We start from the raw sequence: 16,772 nt of genomic DNA on the forward strand, positions 1-16,772 counted from the left end.
TGAGATGGGAAACGGAAGCCAGAGACCTCATGTTGTGGGACCTTAATCTTATCTGCAGAATGGTGCAGGTGACAGTATCTGCTGAGGGACAGAGGTGAGGGCGGGCTGGGGGCTGGATGAGAATGGAGAATGGAGCAGCCCCTCTGCTGTGTTCAGTCATTTGTGCACAGGTTTTCTTTTACCCATCAGGTTCTGAGCTTTTGGAGGACAGGAACCATCAGATTCATGTTTGCATTCCCAGGATGTAAGAGAGGGCTTAGAACTAGCAGGCGCTGAACACGTGTGTGTGGATGTGTGCTGAGGGATGGGCCACCCGCACTTAGGCTGCGATTCATAAGGCTTTTTTTGATGATGTGGGCTTGAGGATACGTGCCCACCCTTTTCCCTAGACCTTTCTGTCACTGGAAGAGTGGCAATTTTGGCAGCCACAAGGACATCTGGGAAAGAAATGGCAGCCCCTTAACCGTGCCTAAAGCAACTCAGGCAAAAGGCAGCACTGCTGATATTAGGATGTTTAGCCAGGGTTATGGCAAGTGAATAAAACTGATTAGCAGAAAATTCACATAACTGAATAAATAATGCACTCTTTCAGACAATTTTTTAATTAAAGTAGCATTGCTTTAGGCTGTATCTTCCTGATTTTTCTCACCTCAGATCCTTTACTCACATACCCTTGCACTGACCCAGATCCCATCACAGACTGAGCGGGAGAAGTAGAGCAACGAGATGCATGTCGTGTTGTGTCATGGCCAGACTGAGTGTCTTCCTTGGGCTGAATGGGCATCGTGTGACCTTGCTGGCTGGAGGACAATTGACCCAAGTGAATGAAGACACTTGAAGGAAGGGAACTGGGGTGATGGATGATCTTGCAATAGGCAGAGAAAAAGTTGTTTCTGAGGGGAACTGACTAGAATGAATACTTGAGCTAACTTCATGTAGGCTGTGGCTCCAGTGGGATGTGGGGCTGGTGGTGTTTTGATGGAGATGATTTGGGTGGCAAAATTGAGACGAGGGTGTACGGGGAGTGGTGGAAGGAAGGGACACTGGCCATGGTATCCAAACAGCCCCAGGACTTGAGGCTGACAGGAGAGAGGGGCTTCTCGGGCCTCAGTGGAGTCCAGACCATCTCAGCTGCACAAGGATTACACGAACCAACCCCTTCATACATTCCACTGTGTACAACACACTGTGGTTCCAGTCAGAAAACGTGGGGGCCAGCCCCGTGGCTTAGCGGTTAAGTGCGCGCGCTCTGCTACTGGCGGCCTGGGTTTGGATCCCGGGCGCGCACCGACGCACTGCTTCTCCGGCCATGCTGAGGCCGCGTCCCACATACAGCAACTAGAAGGATGTGCAGCTATGACATACAACTATCTACTGGGGCTTTGGGGGAAAAATAAATAAATAAAAATTAAAAAAAAAAAAGAAAACGTGGACCCCTGGAGGGGTCATCTAGGAGGATCAGCGATCAGAGGGTGGATTGCTGTATTATTAATAATTATTTTAATCAATAATAATAATTAATAATGCAAGAGACTGCCCACAAACCCCAGTGAGTCTGAGGACCTTGTGAGCTTACTATCTTGGCTTGGGTTCCCCAGAAGAAGACCCCGAGACAGGGATCTTGGTACATGTAAATAACGAAGGGGTTGCTCTCAGGAAAAGGGGAGCACGGAAAGCAGGATAGGGCAGGAGAAGGCGCTAGGCCAGGAGGTGGTCTCAGCTGGAGTCTGACTGCAGCCTGATCTCACGGAGAGCTCCTGAGTGTGAATTACACCATAGAGCCAGTCCCACTTTGAAGCAAGTGGGCTGAGCTTTTCAGTCCCTCTGTAAGTGAATCATTGGCTGGGAAGGTAGGCTGGCCTAACCTTCTAGGCCAGAGCAATTTTCTGGAGAAGAGGGGCAGCTGAGGAGGGGCGTCTGTGGGCATTAGCAGCCAACATTCACAGCAGCAGCCTGGTGAAGGGTATTTCCACGGGGCACTAACCATGTCTACTATGCTTGTTGTGACTCGGTATCAGATGAGCCTTTCAGGCCTCAAAACTCATATGCTAGGAGATGGGAATCCCTTGCAAACCATGACCCATATGACTACAATTCGATAGTTGAGAGCTAAAATTGACACAAGAAATGCCAGAGCTCTTCCTGGCCCACTCACCAGGGCCCGCAAGGATTCCGTCTCAGCCTGGAGGCTCTGGACTTGGCACGAAGTGTTGTGTAACTCCACCCTGAGGGCAGCAGCCAGCTTCTCTTCCTGGGTCCGGGCCATGCGGGCCACATCTGCCTGTTGCTGTGGAGAGTCAGGGTGAGCAGGGATGAGTCAAGAGCCTAGACCCGTCTTGCCCACTCACCCTTTCTGATGCCCACTCCACTGCCTCTAACTCACAGGAAACAGTTGTTAGATTTTAAAATCCCTCTTTTTCTATAGGCACCTTCACCAATGTGTATACAAACATTTCTTTAGTTTGATCATATAATGCATGCAAATAGAATAAAATTCAAAAGATTTTTCTAAAGTATATATAGTAGAAAGTCTCCTTTTCTTTCTGTGCCCTAATTACTGAGTTTTCCTATTTGTAATTCTTATACCTCATTCCAGAAATATTTCATATATTTATAAATAAATATGTATGATCATACCCTCTTGCTTTGGTACTTAATATATCTTAGAAATTATTCTTTATCAGTATATATAGATCAATTACACTCTTTTTAATGGCTGTATAGTATTGCCTTGTTTGGAAGTACAATTATTTAGAAGTCCCCCACTGTTGGACACTTAGATTGTTTCCAGTCTTTTCCTGTTACAAACAATAGTGCAAAGAAAAACCTTACATTCCTCATTTTCCACACATGGGAGTATCTCTGAGGGGTAAATTCTTTCAGTGGAACTGCCGAGTCAAAAGGGTAAGTGTTTGTAATTTTGATAAATGTTGCCAAATTGTCCCTCAGAGAACTTGCTACTCCTTCCAGCACTGCAAGACAGCGCCAATTGCCCCACAGCTTCCTCAAAGGAAGGAGTTAGCCAACTTGATCTGATAGTCCCTGTTTCCTTGTAAAAACCCGTCTGGCCACAATTGTGACAGGGGGAAGGTCTGTGTTTTGAACCTTCTCCCCAGAGCAAGATGGACACATTCTGATTCCTCCCCATATATTCAGGGGAGCGGGTCGTCTTTACTGTTGTCTTTGCTGGGGAAAAGGGAAAAAACGAGAGATCACCCCCATTTATCTTCAGTGTGGTCTGACGGAATGTCTCCCAGCCAGTGATGCAGGAGGAAAAAAGTGCTTTCTCTCCTAGGGTACCGGCTTTCTGGATTTCCCATGTTTTCCACATATGAATACTTATTTATAGAATTATGCAAAAATAGTCCAACCTATTTGACTGCGTAAGAAACCCCAAGTCAAAAGGCTCATATCTCAGTACTAGTTCTGCCAGCTCTTGCTGTTTGAGGGCTCTAAAGAGCTCCGCAAATATGTCCATTGAAGGCCCGGGAGCAGCTGAAGGAGAGCGGAAGCCATGAGTCCAGCTCTGACTGGTCAGCCCACGGCTGTGTGTCCCTGGGCCATCATTCAGCCTCTCTGAGTCCCTATCCCTGCCTGTGGAATGTGGACGACAATGAGTGGAGAATGATAATCACATGAAGACTATTTCCTGGGGTCACTATGAGGCTTCCATGGGGTTATACATGTGGAGCTATTAGAACCTTAAAAACATGCAAATATTGGCTGTATAGATTTTCTATATGTAAAAAGTAATAGTAGCCAACAAGTGAGTTTGTAAAAGCCACTATGAGTTGAATATTACTGATGGTAACTAACACGTGTTAAGCACTTACTCTGTGCCAGGTGCTCTGTTAACAGCTTTAAGTCCATAATCTCATTTAATCTTTATAACCCTATGAAGAAAGTATCATTGTTATTCCCATTTTACATGAGGAAACTGAGGCACGGAGAGATTGAGTTATTTACTCAAGATCATATGGCTTATAAGGGACAGAGCCGGGACTCAAGCCCAGCAAAAGACCCCAGAGCTGTGCTCTTAATCTGTGTTTAACATTGCCACTTCCACCAATCCAACAACTTCGGACCCCGAAATTGGAGTCGTCTTCCCAAAGTGAAGGTGGATCACTCTAAAATATCCTCATTGTCTGCCAAGTCCTCCTGTGATCAGTAACCCCATTTTACTTCCTCTCTTTGGGGTTGGGGCTTGGTCAGATGGGCTGTGTGGGTGGGTGGGAGGCAGGAGAGAGGGTGACCTGGCAAATACATGCAGTCAGGCGATGAGGCTACACAGAGTGGGCGGGGGGCAGCCGTGAGCTGCAGCCTGTTAAATATTCAGGAATTTTGTAAGCTGGTTGTTAAACACAGCCATCATTAAAAATTAAATTATATCAGCTTATAATTAAGTTATATTTAAAAAGGTAATAGATACTCAAAACACATCACTTGCTAATTATTTACATTTTATCATTATCTACACTATTGAGGTTATTTACATCGATGGTGCCTGTGTGGTGAGAATAACACACAGTGGGGTGCTCTTGTTCATCTCTGCCCAGCTCTGTGCTCATTTACATCAAGTTAGTAGTTTGAAATCAGCCATGGTGAGAGTATTTACACCATGGAAATTGGCAAACTCCACTAATTAGGGATTGAATTATTGTTTTGTTGATTGTCTAGACTTAAGAAAGAGATGCAGAAAATGTTAATAATGCAGATTAAATTCAAAATTGGGTCATATCTGTAGCTGTTGCATTGTGAATAGCACAAAAATTAGAGGGAATATTCTTCCAGTATTTGAAAACTATTATCTTATTTGCAAAGAAGTTACATCATTGATGAATAAACCCATTAAGATCAAGGAAAATATCAATCAAAATTCATATCAGAGCGATCCTCATTCATCATTGATGTGAGTGACTTTTTGCTTAATCAGATATTAATATTCAAGCATTTTTCTGTAGTCTGACTTTGTGACACTGTTGTGGATGATAGAATTATAAAACGGTTGGCTAACTTTGCAAGAAATGGCAAGTCACACTGAAGTTATAGGTGCAAATGGAAAAGCAAAGTAAGTATATTATCTTAAAATTTATGTTATTTCTAAAATTGTCTAAAGAAAACATCAGCAGAAATTGCCATGTTGCCTTTAAGTGGTATTCTGAGTTTGACTGGCACATAAATCATATGCTCACATTTCCGCCCAGAGAGCAGCTGTGAACCATCACCAGCACACATGGGTAGGATTCGGGTGTGAGTAGAAGCCAAAGCCCATGGAGGGCGAGTTTCATAGCTTTGGTAGGAGGGTCTGGGGTAAAGCTGCTGGCAAAGGCTATAGCCACAGCCCCTATACAATCTGTCCCTCCTCTCAGCTCAGATAATGAGTGGCTTGTATTCAGTGGTTCAGAGGTACATGCTGGTCCCTGGATGATTGAATCCCCATGTTCTAGTTTCATTAGCAAAATGCTGTACCCAAGTGGCTCCCAACATTCTTGGACAACCAGCACGGTTTTTCACATATCTCAGTACTAATTCATGCTATTTTTATGTAAACCAATTCACTTTTTCTTTGTAAATAAGTGTGTTTAAAATGGAAACTGTAGATAAGTTCTCAAATTTTAATATGCATCAGCATCATCTGGGGGATCTTGTGAAAATGCAGGTTCTGAGTCAGGATATCCTGAGTGGGGCTCAGGAATCCGCATTTAAAACTCCCACATGATGCCTGGTCCATGGAAGAAAAGTTCTACATTGCTACAGAAATGGATAAAATTGTATCACTTGCCACAGACAGAAGATAACTGAAAAGTTAATAACATTAAAACAAACCAATACTATTACATTCTAGCAAATGTTCTTGCCAAGTTGCTGAGTCCCAAATCCTGCTTTCTCTTTGTTGAAAGGTGAGATTAATAACTATAAGAGAAGAGGTAATGAACTACCAGCACCAAACGGAAAATTTCTTACACAGTTTAATTAAAATTGAAAGAGAAAAAGAAATTAATTTGATCACTATGAGTTTCCGTGTCATTTTACATCATGCCCATACCTTCCCAAATCAGCTTACCACGAGCGAAACTTGCCCTTCGTTCGGGGACAGTTAATTGCTTTAACTCACAGAAAAGTATTACATGTTCTTCTTCAATGGCTTTTTAGATTTGTGCTTTCTGGGTATTGTAATAACTCTACTTCTGTTTCCATTTCAACCCAATGCCTTCAGAGTTCTCCTCACAGGCCAAATGGAAGTGTGTGATTCTAGACTCTGCGGATAGGAAGGCAGGACTATGTTTTGTTGCTCAGTGCAGTTGCTAGGATGTGTAAGGAGATTCAAATAGGTTGGTTCCCAGGCTTTCCAGCCAGCTTGAAATCTTGGCTCCACTGTGCAGGAGCTGAGCTGTCATGTTTGTACTCTATGTATATTTCTGCGACAGGAGAGCATGTTGACATTTTGAAATATGGTAAAAATTTTCAAATTAAAATAATTTTAAAATTAAACTTGCATGTTATTGCATGTGCAGGACGGATGTGAGAGAAGAACTGCAGCGGGCTTTTGAGTAAGTCAGAATGAAGTATTTGAGAGTCTCCAATTGGAGGGGAAAAGAGCCATCTCCAAACCCAACCCACTGTGCTGATTAGCATTGCCATTCTCAAAAACACCCTTGGCCATGACCTGGAGGCGGAAGAAATGCCACTTTGTAGTGTGAGGGGAGAGGGAGAGCTTCGGAGGAGGCAGAGTATGGAGAGCAGCGATGCAGGTGTGTTCAGAGCAGAACATGTATCCAGGATGAGTGCTCGGGGGTTGAAATGTGTATTCTGCCTTTTCCCAAGCGGTTGCTGTGTGGGTTTCAGCAAGCCACTGGAGCTCTCTGGTTTTTGCAGCTGGTGAACAATAGCTTTATAAGAGCATTGCTCTGCCGCAGAGTACAGCTAACTGCCTTGCCCTTAGCTTCTTAGATCTCATGGGATCGTGCTGACCCCTTTATGTTCACTCTCATGGAGAAAGGGAAAGTGATGGACCTCTTGGGGATGCATGGGCTCCCAATCTTGTATCACAGAGGAATCTTATCCTACAAGGAGGGCACAGAATCGTGGTTTGGAAAGATCATGACAGAAGTCTGACATAATCTTTTGGTCCCTCAGGGCAAAGGCCTCTCAACCTCATATTCCACAAGATGTCACTTGCTCATTCTTAAAGAAGAAAATGAATCAAGGCTTCCCCACTCCATGTAATCTGTCCAGGTCAGCCTAGCAGTTAAGATTGTTGCTTCTGGAGTCAGAACATGTGGTTTGAATCCCAGCTCTGCCACTTTCTAACTGGATGATCTTGGGTAAGTTACCGAGCCTCTCCATGCCTCAGTTTCCTCCTCTGTAAATGGATAAAATCACAATACCTATGTCATGTTGGGAAGATTAAGTGAAAACAGGCCTGTCAAGTGCTTAGAACACTGTCTGGCACTTGGTAAATGCCCAGTACACGCTTTGTGCGTGCTGCTTTCGTGGTGCATCTCATTCTGCCTTGTAGAAGAGTGGTCTTTCCGTCCATTGCCTCCCATCTGCGCCCCAGCCAACCTCACACTAGATTATAGGTACCGTGTGTGCAGGGACAACTTCTTACTCACCCCTCTTTCCCCCCTGGGGACCTAACATGGCTTTTTACACCTAGGACATGCCCAACAATGTTTATTGAAGGTCTACAACATGTCCCAGGTACTTGCTAGGGACTACAGAAGAGGAGGATCTACTAGGAATGAAATTAAATCAAATCTCATTTTCATTAGGAGGATTAGTTATCATTATCATAACGATTATAAGTCACTTTACAGTCACACGCTATCATATAAACATTATTTAGCTAAGGATAGCTTTTGACAGGCAGCACACACCCGCCTGACCTACCCCAGCCAGATGTAGGATTTATTTGGGAGAGGGCTGGATGCCATCCAGTCTTCACCAGAGACATGCGTTCTCCTTAGTGGGAATTAAAAAGAAGTGCATGTCTCCCTCAGTGAAACTTCAACATTGGCAGAAGAGCTGGCCTGCGGAGGCTAAGCCAAGTTCCTCCTTGACTTTATACAAGAGCTGCCTGGCTGTTGAAACTGCTCTCTTTAGGGTGTAGGACCAATTCCCAGCCTCAGTCAAAGCTGCCGGAGGAAACACAGAGGAGCACGTGGCTGTGGGGACTTGCTTCTCCCTTGGTCGTACGTAAGCACACCCTGCTGATGAAGGCGGTGGAAGAGGCTCAGCAATGAGCGCAATTCTGAAAAGAAGGATATATTTTTCTTCTTAAAATAATTATTGGAGAAGTCTAAATGACAGTATTTTCGTTCTGATTCATGGACATCATCCCATCCCTAAGAAGCGCCTCCTCTCTTTGTCCCTTCTAGGAGACTAGTAAGTGTTGAATACGAACACACTACCTTAATTTCTCAGCGGTTTGGGTTGTTTCATCTTTGCAAATCTCTTATTTTAGAAGTAAGGTCCCTACATTTGTTCTGGGAAACAGCTACTGTTATGAACTATCTAAGGTAGCTTTGAGATCAGCAGAATCAGGAGGCCAGGGGCGGGCATTCTTTGAAGCCAGGGACTTTGTGTCCACAGTACCAACCACACGGGCTGGCATCTGTTTCGTGCATGATAAATGGAGTCTGAACGGGTGGGTGAGTGAAGATTCCTGGTAGAAGGTGTGAGGAGGTGGTTGCGATGTTGGGTGATCCCCTATATAGATAGTCTCTCAAATATTGGTTGTCGACCAGTTGTGGGGTTGAAAACACAATATAGAAGATGAGGGCCTGGGAGTGCCCTCTACAATGTGTGTGGTTGTAAAGATCAGGGTAGGGTAAAGAACAGGCAAAGGATAGGCAGTGCCTACCTCAATGAGACAGTTTCTTTTTTTTCCCTTTTAATAACTACTCTGACTCCCCCCAGACAGCCCCCTCCCCCCGCCGCCCCGTTTCACCACCTAGGATACACTACTGTAGCATACAGCTATAGGAACAAAATCCTGGCCTCCTGGCTCCTATAATAACCTTTCCTTATTGGCTAACAATATCTTTTGAAAGCTAGCTGGCACTACCATAAATTAAGTAAAAAAACAAGTGACAAGCTAGGAGCATATTTGCAACTTCTGTCACACAGAGAGGACTAATTTCTCTAATGTACAAAGAGCCACTACAAACCAGTAATAGAAAGTACAAGACCTAATAAAATGGGCAAAAGATATGCTCTGATAGTACACACCAAGCAAACATGGGCGAAATGCAGCATGTAAAAAGATGTTCCACCTTCCTCGTAATATGAGAAATGCAAAAATAAAACTACACTGAAAAACCATTTTTTTTGTGTGTGAGGAAGACCAGCCCTGAGGTAACATCCGATGCCAATCCTCCTCTTTTTTTGCTGAGGAAGACTGGCCCTGAGCTAACATCCGTGCTCATCTTCCTCTACTTTATATGGGACGCCGCCACAGCATGGCTTAACAAGTGGTGCGTCGGTGCGCGCCTAGGATCTGAACCAGCGACCCCGGGCCACCACAGCTGAGCGCGCACACCCAACTGCTTGCGCCACCGGGCCAGCCCCATGAAAGATCATTTTTTATCTATAATATCAGCAAAGGTCACAAAGTGTGAGAACTCACAGTATTGGCGAGGATGTGGGGAAATGGGCACCCTCAAATGTTTCTGATGAGAATATGAATTGTTACAACCTTTATAGAGGGTAATTTGGCAATATTTATCAAAATTACTGATGCATATAATTTTTTGTGTGTGTGAGGAAGATCTGCCCTGAGCTAACATCCAATGCCGATCCTCCTCTTTTTGCTGAGGAAGATTGGCCCTGGGCTAACATCCGTGCCCATCTTCCTTTACTTTATATGGGACGCTGCCACAGCGTGCCTTGACAAACAGTGCGTTGGTGCGTGCCCGGGATCCGAACCTGCGAACCCCCGGGCCTCTGAAGCGGAGTGTGCGCACTTAACCGCTCCGCCACCAGGCCAGCCCCATGATGCATATAATTTTTTTTTTTTTTTTTTTTGTGAGGAGATCAGCCCTGAGCTAACATCCGCCAATCCTCCTCTTTTTTTGCTGAGGAAGACGGGCCTGGGCTAACATCTGTGCCTATCTTCCTCCACTTTATATGGGACGCCGCCACAGCATGGCTTACCAAGCAGTGCGTCGGTGCGCGCCCGGGATCCGAACCGGCGAACCCCGGGCCGCCGCAGCGGAGCGCGCGCACTTAAACGCTTGCGCCACCGGGCCGGCCCCGATGCATATAATTTTTGACCCAGCAAGTCCACATCTATGAATTTATCCAACAGATACTTTTCTACATTGGGAAATGAGGGACATACAAAGTTAGTGATTAGTTTTATTTATAACAGCAAAAGATTAGAAGCCACTTAAATATTCATCAGCAGGGCACAGGTTAAATAAATCCTGGGAGATCCATTAGCTGGAACAGGGGTTGGCAACTTTTTCTGTAAAGGGTCAGATAGCAAATTTCTTAGGCCTGGCAGGCCATATGGTCTCTGTTGCAACTATTTAACCCTGCTGATGTAGTGCAAATGCAGCCATAGACCATATGTAAATGAATGGACATGGCCATGTTTGAATAAAACTTTATTTGTAAAAAACAGGCAGTGGGTCAGATTTGGCTTGTGGGCCATAGTTTACTGCCCCCTGTGGTATAATATCATGCAGCTAAAATGCAGTATGTTCTGAATACTACTATTTGTGTAAAAAGAGAGAGAGAAAATATGTACATATTTCCTCGTACATGCATAAAATATCTCTGAAAGGACACGTAGGAAAAGGATGACATTGGTTGGCCCCATAGAAAAGAACTGGGTGCCTGGGACATGAATTGGATGACACTTTTCACTGTATATCATTTTGTACATTTTGAATTTTGAACCAAGTGAAAGTATTATATACTAAAAATGCTTAAATAAAATAAAAGTAAATAAAAAAAGAAATAAAAGCAAGCTGGGACCCTTTCGCAGGGCGTGCTCTGGGACATACTATGAGCTGTATGTCATATACATGTATATGTAGAGTTGCTAGCTGACTCCCAGTGCCTGCTGTGAGCACAGCGGCATAAACCACGGCTTATTTGACTGAGGAACCATCGGGGATTATAGCCAACTCATCAACACACAGGGCCCCTAGATTACAGATGCTCTCGGGTTCTGCTCTCTCTATTCTCCTTGAAAGGAACTCTCCCAGTTGGCTATCACGGCAATACTACAGCAGGCCGTCTTGTAGTCTAGAGCCAGTGACCTCAGCTGAGCAGCAGAAACCCATTTTAACCCAATTTCATATATCCTAGAAAATATTGACTCTTTATGGTAAAAGCAAGCAAAGAAAAGGCATAGACACAGCAGCCTATATAAAATATTTGCCCTTACAGAACAGATTATTGTTTGTGGATATAGGTGACATGGAGACATGTTACCCAAGGTTTCTAGTCTCCTCATGGATAGATCTAGACCTATGCTGTCCAAAATGATAGCCACTAACCACATATGGCTATTTAAATAAAAACTAATAAAAATTAAATTAAATTAAAATTCAGTTTCTCAGCTGTATCAGGCACATTTCAAGTGCTCAACAGCCACGTGTGACCAGTAGCTACCATACTGGATTGCTGCACAGACTATAAAATAAATAATAAGGTAAGTGATACAAGTACCAGGTTTAGAGTCTGTCCTTTATGGTTGTGAATAGATATCATAGAACACTTCCATCATTGCAGAAATGTCTATTAGAGGGCACTGCTGTAGTCAATCTCTAATCTCTTCCAGCTCTAAGACTGTTAATAACCAGAAACTTTGCAATTCATCTCAATCTGTTCACCTCTCTTCATTCTTAACTATCTCCACAATCTGTCATCCTGACTGTTTAAGGCATGATGGTTACAGCTCAGATAAAGTTCTTGACCACAAATGCCTTAAACTGATCCGGGTCAGGCTCAGACCTACTGTCAGAGCGGATAGCAAGGGAGCAACCTCTTCGATACAGAGTTCCTGGCCCCTAGGGACTCTTAAAAGGGGGCTAAATTCTCTCTCATGGTTGCCTCCCACCCCACCACACCAGCTTGTGCTGGTAATTGAATAAGGCTTTGGTAATTGTACACACCGTTGAGCTGCAGTGAAGGAAGGACAGAGAGAAGAGGCTTCTGGGAATGAGGGTGTGGAGCCCTTCCAAGGAAAGGAAGATCCCAGGGAGGAGGTTAAGAAGGTGGAATGGAGCTTGCTTTGCTGGGAGCAGACTGCAGGCCAGGCTTAGGGCCAGGGATCAAAGACCTCTCAGTGCCTAGGCTGAGAAATTGGACAAGGAAGAGAGGACTCCCCCTGGAGGAGGCAGGCTGAAGGCAGTGCTGTCCACCTGGTAGAGGAGGCAAGACGGCAGGAGGCAGGGAGGGACGTGGTCTCAGTTCTCTGCTGCAGTACTGGCTGGCCTGGTGTGGTGGGCAGAAATCTCGGATGGCCTCCACGGTCTCTGCCCTCAGGTGTTATGCCCATGGTTAGGTTACATTCTATGACAAAGGTGAGGGGATTTTGCAGATGTAATTAAGGTCTCAAATCAATTAATTTTGAGTTGATCTAAAGGAAGTGTCCTGGGTGGGCCTAAATTAATCAGATGGATGCCTTAAAGGGGTGGTGCTCTTCTGCTGGCCTTGGAGGAGCAAACAGCTATGTTAGGCGCTGCCTATGGAGAGGGGCAGCCTCTAGGGGCTGAGGGCCTCAGTCCTGCAACTGCAAGGAGCTGAATTCTGCCCATAACCTGAATGAGCTCAGAAGACGAGAATGCAGCTCTGGCTCATACCTTGATGGCAGCCTGGTGAGCCCCTGAGAGCAGCGGACCCCGTTAAGCCATGCCTGGACTCCTGATTGTAGAAACAGTGACATAATCAATGTATGTTGTTTAAAGCCACGAAGTTTCCAGTAATTGGTTACAAAACAGTAGAAAATGAATACACTTCACTATCTTGGGGGAGGACCTCCAGTCCCATCAATGGGCACACTGAAGGGGGAAAGGTCAACCTTCTGAACCCTAAGCAGCTCTGTTCAGACACTTTGGAAGCCCTTAGCCTGCAGGTTGGCCCTGTTTCCGGGAGATTGCACATTGTAAGGAAAAGGTCAGTTGGAAGAGATATTTGAATATATTCATCATAATGGACCGATATTCACATGAAAGACAATAACTGCATAATATTTTTGAAAGTGTCTCTTTGTCTACTTTAAACATCATTTTCCTGTTGGTGATAAAGGACCTTTGAAATGGTCACGTCTGTGGAAGAAAAACTTGGTGGAAATAGCCTGTCTGCAGGGATCCTAGAAGCTCTCGCCTCTCTTTCTCCTCCCTCCCTTCCTCCTTTCCTGCCTCCCTTCCTTTCTGATAGCAGTAAACACATCTGTGAAGTGTGAATAACAGTAGTTCCTGCTTTTGAGGCTGTGGTGAGAATTGAAAGAGCAGAAGGATGTCAAAAGTCTAGCCAATACCAATGGCCTCATAGGGTTATCAATCTTATTTTCGAATGTTAGCTCTTTTTAAACAACGACTGATGGAGTGATTTCAACGTACCCACAAGTTCCATAAAAGTTTAAGGGAGATGGGCACTGTGAGATCTTAATCCGACCAAGGTCAGGGTGGAGCATACTTGCATTTGGGACTCTCTTTTGTTTGTCACTCTACAGAATGGAAATGTCTCAGCATATGAATCCTAGGAAACAGGTGAATGATGGCGGCCCTTCGGTATTCCCCAAGGTGGCCTTTTTAAGGTTGTTGGTTGCAGATTGGGGAATGTATTCCATGGTTGGCCAGGACGTCTGGAGGGTGGTATGGCACGTCATGGGTTTCCCAAAGCATCTCCAAATACCCTGAGTTGGGTAACCACAACAAACAGAAAAGGAAGCGCCAGTTTTTAAGACCTCCAGAAATTCTCTGGACCAACCCGATCCCCCCAAACACTGAAGCATACAACTTGAGAAGCACCAAAAACTGGACCACCAAGTTTCCCAACATCCATGACACCGTGCCTGGACAGAACATATCCAGAACCTCTTTATAAGCTTTTAATGATTAAAAAATAAGGAGAGCCGGCAGATAAGCTGTAGCAGATCTGAGGGCATCCACCTTTATCCCTCAAGCCTTGACGCCTTAGTTCTTCTAGCTTCCTTCCTGCTGCCAGATTCTGCACCTCTTTGCTGAGGGAGCTTGTTCTGAAGTCTTTGATAGGTCACTCTGCTAGCAGTGGCAGAGGGTTGATGGGAGGTGGTACCACTACCCCATCTTTCTCACCTTCCCCTTCTCTAGTATTCTGTTCTGTTCCCCAGAACCCCCGGGGTACATGCCAGTCTCCCACAGTGATGCCTAGTTGGATAATGCCTTCTTCGTTGGTTCCCTTCTCTGCTTCTCCTCTACCAGTATTGTGGGTCCCTACCCCCAACTTCCAAAAAAACCACCTGCGCTTCAATATTTGTCTCAGGATCAGTTTCTGGGCAAACCTAAACAAAGACATAAATTAATCATGCCAATTAATTTTGAGCCTCCCCAGGCTGAAAGGTAATTGAATACATGTTTATATTCTCTCTACAAAAGGTTTTGAAAGCAGTGTGTGCTAAGCCATTTCACATTTATGCTTCGCTGCCAAGAAACAGACAAGAGAAGCTCCCCATGGGAAAAAGTCAGCCCCAGAGGGCATGACTGCAACTGACAAAACTATTTATTGGAGGACTTCTGGCTGTCAGTTCTGATCTCTGTTGATGATCAGAGGAATTCACTCATTCTGAAAATATTTTCTGAGCTCCACCTCTCTGCAAGAGGCCCAGGCAGCAGTGGCCAAACTAAAACAAGAACTGTTTTCTCTGAGATGCAGCTTTCAGATTACTCTATTAAAAAAACACTAATGAATCTGTTCAGAATTAATGTTTGAATTACTGTTGTGCTGGTGATGATTCTCAAGAGGGTGAGGGGTGAATAATAATGACTAGGGTTTTTTTCTTTTTCACAGTATGCTGGATTTATTTCTGTTAATTACAATGCCCCTACCTGCTTGCCCAAAGAAATAATCACTATAGTGTGGTATGCACTCAGGAGTGTTGGGACAGAAGCAAGTTTGCAAACTACTGGGCCACTGAGATTTAGGTTTGGGAACTGAGTCAAAGAAACGACAGCCCAATGTGGAGAAAAGGTCCCTGGACCCAGAGCCAGGAGAGCTGAAGGATAGTGCTACCAAGTAGCTATGTGACCTCAACTACCCTCTCCGGGTCTCAGTTTCCTCACCTCTAAAAGGAGGGAATGGGATTGGATGGTCTCTAGGGTCATTAATTGTAAATATTCATGAGTCCCCTAAAGAAGAAGCAGTGGACCAAAATCAAGTCTATGGTTTGGCTTCACTTTACCCCCTCCTCTTCCCCCTTCCTCCTCACTTTCCTCCCACCTCTCACTCAGTTGTAGGGGCTGTACTTTGTGGAGTTACCAGGCACTATTTGCCATAAAAAGTGTTTGTAGTGACTTGGCCCAAGGAATTGAAGGTTAGAAAGAAAAGAAGCTGTTGAAAAGGGGAAAGGATGGAGAAAGGGGGGAGTGAAAGGAGTTTTCTGGGCTGGAGAACACTGGGCATCCAGACGGTAAAGATCCTGCTGGAAAGGTTCTTGTTGATAAACGGCGGGCAGGGGATTCAGGGGGCCTGGGAGAAGATAGAACAGGAAAGGTCCTCTAGGTTTTCTTTTAGCAGTTTTTATAAACTCTCGTGGTCCTCAGCCCTGGCTGTGTATTAGAATCATCCAGAGAGCTTAAAAAACCACGAAGTCCCTCTCCTTCTGATTTAATTGGTCTTGGATGGGGCCTGGGCATGGGCATTTTTGAAAATGCTCTGAAATAATTCTGCTGTGCAGCCAGGATTGAGACCCACTAAACGGTCACCAAGAGCGCAGGAGCAGTCTGCTTGCCTTCTCCCAAATAGCGACTTTATTTTTCCTACTTGCTTCACGCTCTCCTTCCTGTTCTGCTCTTTTCATCTTCTGCCTCAAAATTCCAAAGTCATGCATGAGTGGGAGACGGAGAAGGGAAGAACAAACCCTATGCATTCCATTTTCTGGTTAATTCCTTCATTATTTATGAGGTTTAATAAAAGATGTTTTACCTCCATGAATATAATTCATACTACTTAAGAAAAACTTGAGAAATACTCAGAAACAAGAAAGAAAACACATCTCAACATCTCAAAGAGGTCCCTCACTCAAAGACAACCGCTGCTAACACCATTAGACGTTAGTGTTTTCTTTCTAATCTTTTCTTGATGCCTAGTTTCTTTGTTTGAATGCTTTACCCTACTCTGTGTACCACAGGTTGGCAAACTGCAGCCCGCAGGCCAAATCCAGCCCACCTCCTGTTTCTATAAATAAAGTTTTATTGGAACACAGCCATGCTCATTTGTTACCTTTTCTCTACAGCTGCTTTCATACTACAGTGGCCGAGTACAGCAGAGACGGTCCAGCCCAGGAAGACTAAATATTTATTATCTAGTCCTTTACAGAAAAAGTTTGTTGGCCCCTGGTATATACCATTCTATACTCTCTTTTTCCCTTCATTTTACCTTATTGCATGAGCATTTCCCATGTTGTCATAAATGCTTCATAAATATCATTTCTAATAACTGCCTGCTATTTCATTGCGTGGTTAGGTTGTGGCTTAGTCTTTCTCTTATTATTAAACATTTATGTGTTTTTCTCCCCAGTTTTTTCACTCTTATAATGAATGCTTTGGTGAGTA

At 44.5% G+C, this 16,772-nt stretch overlaps 1 protein-coding gene across 1 annotated transcript in view; it reads right to left on the reverse strand.

Annotated features, from left to right (window-relative positions):
• The window catches only part of BFSP2 (beaded filament structural protein 2), a 125,144-nt gene that overhangs the window by 69,133 nt on the left and 39,239 nt on the right, over nt 1–16,772 (reverse strand). The window contains exon 5 of the mRNA XM_058550369.1: nt 2,156–2,287. Within this exon, the coding sequence (XP_058406352.1) occupies nt 2,156–2,287 (132 nt within the window). The remainder of the gene's footprint in view (nt 1–2,155; nt 2,288–16,772) is intronic.

Source organism: Diceros bicornis, chromosome 2 (genome assembly GCF_020826845.1).
Source record: "Diceros bicornis minor isolate mBicDic1 chromosome 2, mDicBic1.mat.cur, whole genome shotgun sequence".
In the NCBI taxonomy this organism is placed as follows: domain Eukaryota; kingdom Metazoa; phylum Chordata; class Mammalia; order Perissodactyla; family Rhinocerotidae; genus Diceros; species Diceros bicornis.